The sequence below is a fragment of the Odontomachus brunneus genome, unplaced genomic scaffold, assembly GCF_010583005.1.
Source record: "Odontomachus brunneus isolate Ranch 3 - 2012 unplaced genomic scaffold, Obru_v1 Obru_scaffold_020, whole genome shotgun sequence".
In the NCBI taxonomy this organism is placed as follows: domain Eukaryota; kingdom Metazoa; phylum Arthropoda; class Insecta; order Hymenoptera; family Formicidae; genus Odontomachus; species Odontomachus brunneus.
The window spans coordinates 2226376-2232430 of record NW_022639470.1 but is presented as its reverse complement, the minus strand read 5'-3'; the positions used below and the strand labels follow the sequence as shown (position 1 = coordinate 2232430).

Here is a 6055-nt window from a genome sequence, read left to right as displayed (position 1 = left end):
TATATATATATATATATATATATATATATATATATATATATACAAAATTATTAGTGCAATTTTTCACAATGGCATAACTAATGGACATTATATAAACGTTGTGTGTAATAAGCATACAAAATGGATTTAAATTAATGATCCCACAATAAAAAAAATGCAGTTAGCCACGAAATTTCAAAGGTGCATACATTTTCTTTGCTACAAAAATAATGTAAAAGATTTGTACCTAAATAATCTACACAAAAAGCAATGAGATCGTAACAGTCTTTACAAAAGAAAAAAAGACCAAAACAATAATCATAGTCATAACAAAAATTACAAAACGTAAAGTACATGTTAACTTAAACAAAGTGCAGATGTTTTAAATTAATTTAATTAAAAAAAGAAGTGAGATCAATAGAATTAACCAAGTACGTATATGAGTATTTATTACGCAAGTAATTGTGTAATAAATATAATGTGTGATATTATAATGTTCAAATATTTTGAATAAGAAAAAAAATGTTTTTAATCAATTATGTCTTATGTCAATTTGTTTTTATATCTATAGTTGGAGCACATCATCCCTAATAGTATATATTGATTTTATATATGTTTTCTAAACGTATATACTATTTCATAACATTTTGTAAAATGTTTCCCACACGTTTCTAAATGGTATATACTAATATCGAAACGTTTTCATGTAGTATACCATAATTCATCATAATTTATTAATATTAATAATTGAATTTAATTTATTAATATTAACAATTGCTCAATTATTAATAATTGTTCAATTATTAATATTAATAAAATATGATAAATTACGGTATCCTATATGAAAACTTCTCGGTTAGTATATACCATTTAGAAACATGTGAGAAACATTTTACAAACGGTTATGAAATGATACATACGTTTAGAAAACGTATGTGAAATCAATATATGCTATTAGAGATGATGTGTCTCAACTATAGATATAGAAAACAACAAATTGACGTAGGACATAATTGATTAAAAAAATTTTTTTTCTTATTCAAAATATCTGAACATTATAATATCACACAATATATTTATCACACAATTACTTGCGTAATAAATACTCATATATATATGTACTGGATTAATTCTATTGATCTCACTTCTTTTTTTAATTAAATTAATTTAAAACATCTGCACTTTGTTTAAGTTAACATGTTACTTTGCGTTTTATAGTTTTTGTTATGATAATGATTTTTGTTTTGGTCTTTTTTGCTTGGTATTTTTTATTTGATTCTTTTCTTTGATACGTACTCGGCGTCTTACTTTTTTTCTTTTGTAAAATTGTACCATTATCTTATTTCCCTACCCTTTTTTACATTCGCAGTGGATATAGTCAAGTATATTTCTAGTAAATATTTGCTAAGGCATATTCAAGTCATTATTTTACATAGATAAAGTAAATATTACTTAAATGTAGCACTTATATTTGTCCAAATTCGGAAATGATACTAATAAATGCAAATGTAATAATTTTACAAAGCAAACTTGATTATGTATTCTGTTAAATGAGCATAGCAATCAACCTTTGGCGTATGGCAAATTTTTATCTGTGAAATAACGTAATTTTGATTAAATGATAAAATTTGAATTTATGTGAATATTCATTACTGCTCATTAAGCGCAAGTGTCTTTAAAATCGAGTTTAAAAAAGTCCCCTTTAATATGTTAATCTTATCGAGCAATTTGACGACGACTGTTTGTCGAAATGGGGAACAAAACAGAGATAAATCTGAAGTAATAAATGTCATATAAAAATTAATTAATTAAATAATAAACACAAAAGCATGGAGGTGACACACGATATGCGAAAGATTTTGGTATCATTCTTTCATTTTCTTTATTCATTTAGTATAATTTTTCTCATTTTCCAGAGTAATTGCGCGATTCGCAGTAATATTCTAATTGCAAATGGTTAAAGAGATAATCTAAGCGATAATTTTATGTCTGTTTTAGGTGCCAAATGGCACTCACGGCGGAAGATACTGACGCCCACATTCCATTTCAATATACTGAGAGAGTTTGTTGATATTTTAACTGAGGAGGGCGAACGTATGGTAGAGAAATTGAGGAATGTTGGTGGGACAGTTGAAATGGATTTATTACCATTTGTTTCTGAACATACATTAAATGCAATATGCGGTAAATAATCATATAGATTTGTCATATAATTGAGAGAGAACTTATTTAGTATAAAGAACTGCCTGTACTTGTAGAAACTGCCATGGGAACTTCTCTGCACAATCTCGGTGCAGCTCAAGTAAAATATCGACAGGAGGTTCGCCAAATGGGTCGTCTCTTTCTTTATAGGTAATTTAATAATTTTAATATACGTATTTACATGATGGCACAAATAGACATAGTAATTATTGGTAAATACGAACAAAAAGAAAATATGCAATCCGCAAATTATGTATGGCCCGTTATAAATCTTTCTGTTTCAAACAAGATTATTTAAATCTCTTAAAATGTCGAATATTAAAATATTGTAAAAAATTGGACGTGTAATTGAATCGAAAACAAACTTATATCTTATTAGTCGCACGATTTATATAACGCGAAGAAAAAAAAATAAAAGCAACCAGAAAAAGAATACAGTAATGTATAACTTTTGAAGTACTCAGTATTAAATTTTATTTATAACCCATTACTTATAACCCTTTACATGATTATTCAGAAACTACTAATATTTACTATTATATTATTATTTTCTCAGATTTTGTCCCAGTTTTATATAATTATGCTTTTTAGATTAGTAAGACCCTGGTTACATTACCGCTGGATCTTCGCGTTGACATCCACGAACAAATTACAAAACAAGACACTACGAAATTTGCATGGGTTCACAGAAAAAGTACGTAAAAATCAAATTATTCAATATTCAGTACTTCTCGGTACACATTTAAACGCGAATGTCGTTTATAAAAGTACTGATAAAAAATATTGAAACATTCAATAGTAAAAAGGCAATAAGACGCAAAATCAATTTTCTCACGTTGACATTATTTTTAGATAATTGCGGAGAGAAAAATTTATCATGAACGCTTCGACAATAAGTATTTGCACAATGTTCCAAATGACAATGCAATGGAAACAGATAACACAGAAGTATATGGAAGTACGTAATGTAAGTTTAAATTCGAACTTTATTCTAATATCGCAAAATCGTAATCGAAGTATTTCTGCTCTAATCCAGCTCGAAAAAAGCGACTCGCCATGTTGGATCTTTTAATATCAGCGTCGCGGGAAAATAATTTGAGTGATTTGGATATCAGAGAAGAAGTGGATACTTTTATGTTCGAAGTAGGTTTATTTGTGATTTTTCATAATAGCCTGATATTTACGAAGGCATCTAACACAAACTGATTATAGGGTCATGACACAACATCGATAGCTATATGCTTCACTCTATTACTGCTAGCGGAACACAAGGATATTCAGGTATTTCCAGAAAAAAACAAGCGATATATAAAAATTCAAAAAAGCAATTAATTAATTTTGTTTAATCATTAAGTCGTTAATTAATTTTTATTAAAAAGGTAGAAGCATTAAATATTCGTTGCTGTGTATTTTTTTCACGTATCATTGAAATTAATCGATTGGATACAAGATTAATCAAAAACTACTCTCTCTAATAAATAAATATAAATATACACGTAGACAATTGCTGAAATTATTATCTTTGTGTGTATATGAAAATATCACGGAGTAGTCGAATATATAATTTTAATCAATGTCGCTACAGAATCGCGTCAGGGAGGAAGTCAATACAGTAATGAAAGAGTGTGAAGGAAAGTTGACTATGACGTCGTTGCAGAATTTATCGTATTTAGATCGATGTTTGAAAGAAGCGTTGCGGTTGTACCCCAGTGTGTATTTCATAACGCGAGTCACTGCAGAGGATGTGCGATTACATGGTAACAGCGATAAATCATTATGAATATTTAAACATACTTAAAATTTAACGTTTCAAAATTGTCGCAATTAAATCGAAATTATATGTATGAATAATATGATTAATTTTTTATATTTTTTTATACGTAAACATTATTAAAATATTTAATTGTCTTTTATAAATTATATCTCATTATACATGTAACACACTTTACAGATTATGTAATACCTTCTGGAACAATTATACATCTCAATATCTACGGCGTTCATAGAGATCCCAATTTCTGGCCGAATCCCAATGTATTCGATCCAGACAGATTTTTGCCTGAAAAAATACAAAATCGTCATCCTTATTCCTATCTGCCATTCAGCGCGGGACCACGGAATTGTATAGGTAAGCTAGTGTGATGCTCACACCTCTATGTGTGAATAGTTTCTAATACACAAATTATATATGGCAGGCCAACGTTTCGCTATGTTGGAGTTGAAGGCCATGATAGCACCCATCGTGCGCAATTTCTACTTGGAACCTGTCAATTATTTAAAAGATGTGCAGATGATTACGGATATAACTCTTCGACCTAATCATCCGTTGAATATAAGATTTGTCCCGATAGAGATCGCTTGAAGCAAGCATGGATTCTACACGCAAAAAAAAACTAGCTTCCAGAGCTAAAAAATAACTGCGGCAGATAAGATGTGTTACTGGAATAGGGACAGTTAATGTCAGTACTACATTGAGAGAAATGTCTGATGATACTAACCAGAATTCTATTTAGGTTTACCGAACGATATGGTGAATAATCGTGTAACAAGATATTTAGTCAATGATATCAAACTATTTGGTGAGCGTATTGTCTAGGTAGCATTACAATGATGCTTAAATATGTTTACTAAACAGTCTGGTACAGCATACAATTATGATAATTGAAATAATAAAACCTAACCCAAAATCTAACCATATTATATTATATATTATATTATATTATAATATATTATATTATATTATATTATATTATATTATATATAATTTTCATATACTTATTGTATATAATATTTATATATTTACTTCTAAATTTTCGTCGACATATTTTAAGAAATTCTATTCTTCCAAATATCTGACGGTTTCAGCGTCCATTCTTTTATAGCACCGACGTCTTTACAAATTAGTATAGTAAAAGGAAACGTTGCAGCGAATAACAATTAACTATCGCGTCAATAATACCGCACGTCTAGAGAGAATTACCAAACTGTCTATATGCCTACAACTAAATGTCTCGGTATTGACCACCAGATGCGTTGAGGCATCATAATCAGAATATTAGATATGTGAACTAGATTATCGCATATGAATTCACCATATTACTTTCATAAGACGAGTATTCACCAAGCCATTTTTCTCAGTATACCAAAGCTAAATTTATTCGCTGTTTAAACTCAGGCGCTACAGCGAGAAATATTAGCTGCTAGAAACAAATGACTGTAATAAATGATTGTAGCTGTGCGGCAAACTTCTTTAATATATGCATACGATAAGAAATTTAGAAATAATTGTCATTTTCTTAGCTACTTGAAATAATATGCATTTTTAATGTCATCTAATATATTTGTATTTTATAGCGAATGCATTTTAGTTGTCATAGCCAATTCTTAGCAGTGACAGCTAAACGATTAGCCTTTTGACTAAGTTTGAATCAGCTTCCGCGGTTTAGCTGATATTACTAATTCATTTTTTTGCATGTATGTGTGTAAGAAACAAATATGAATATGACGCAAAAATCTAAAGATGATTGATTTTATCATTACATACACACAAACACGCGTGCACGCGTTTATAAGCTAATTTAATATTATAATTATATCACATATTGTAAACGTATAAATATTAATCGATTCCTCGGGTTTACATTACTCAATAAAACTGTCTTTACTTTTGCTCTACATGCTCTAGAAGCTGAGATATTTTAGCTCAAAGTCTGAAATCATAAATTTATGCGTGAGAAACGTCGCCGTCTCCTTATTACGAAAACCTCAGTTGACTGTATTCCTCCGCTAGAGGCGCTACGGTTGAGATCAGCTTGGCTAGCCGATATGTAAGAGAGAGAGAGAGAGAGAGAGAGAGAGAGAGAGAGAGAGAGAG

General features: G+C 29.5%; 1 protein-coding gene across 1 annotated transcript in view; it reads left to right on the top strand.

Annotated features, from left to right (window-relative positions):
* The window catches only part of LOC116842030, a 26991-nt gene that overhangs the window by 4622 nt on the left and 16314 nt on the right, over positions 1 to 6055 (top strand). Inside the window, exons 4-12 of the mRNA XM_032810670.1 lie at positions 1978 to 2163; positions 2238 to 2331; positions 2773 to 2875; positions 3034 to 3139; positions 3218 to 3324; positions 3394 to 3462; positions 3767 to 3938; positions 4133 to 4309; positions 4377 to 4540. Coding sequence (XP_032666561.1) covers positions 1978 to 2163; positions 2238 to 2331; positions 2773 to 2875; positions 3034 to 3139; positions 3218 to 3324; positions 3394 to 3462; positions 3767 to 3938; positions 4133 to 4309; positions 4377 to 4540 — 1178 coding nt within the window. The remainder of the gene's footprint in view (positions 1 to 1977; positions 2164 to 2237; positions 2332 to 2772; positions 2876 to 3033; positions 3140 to 3217; positions 3325 to 3393; positions 3463 to 3766; positions 3939 to 4132; positions 4310 to 4376; positions 4541 to 6055) is intronic.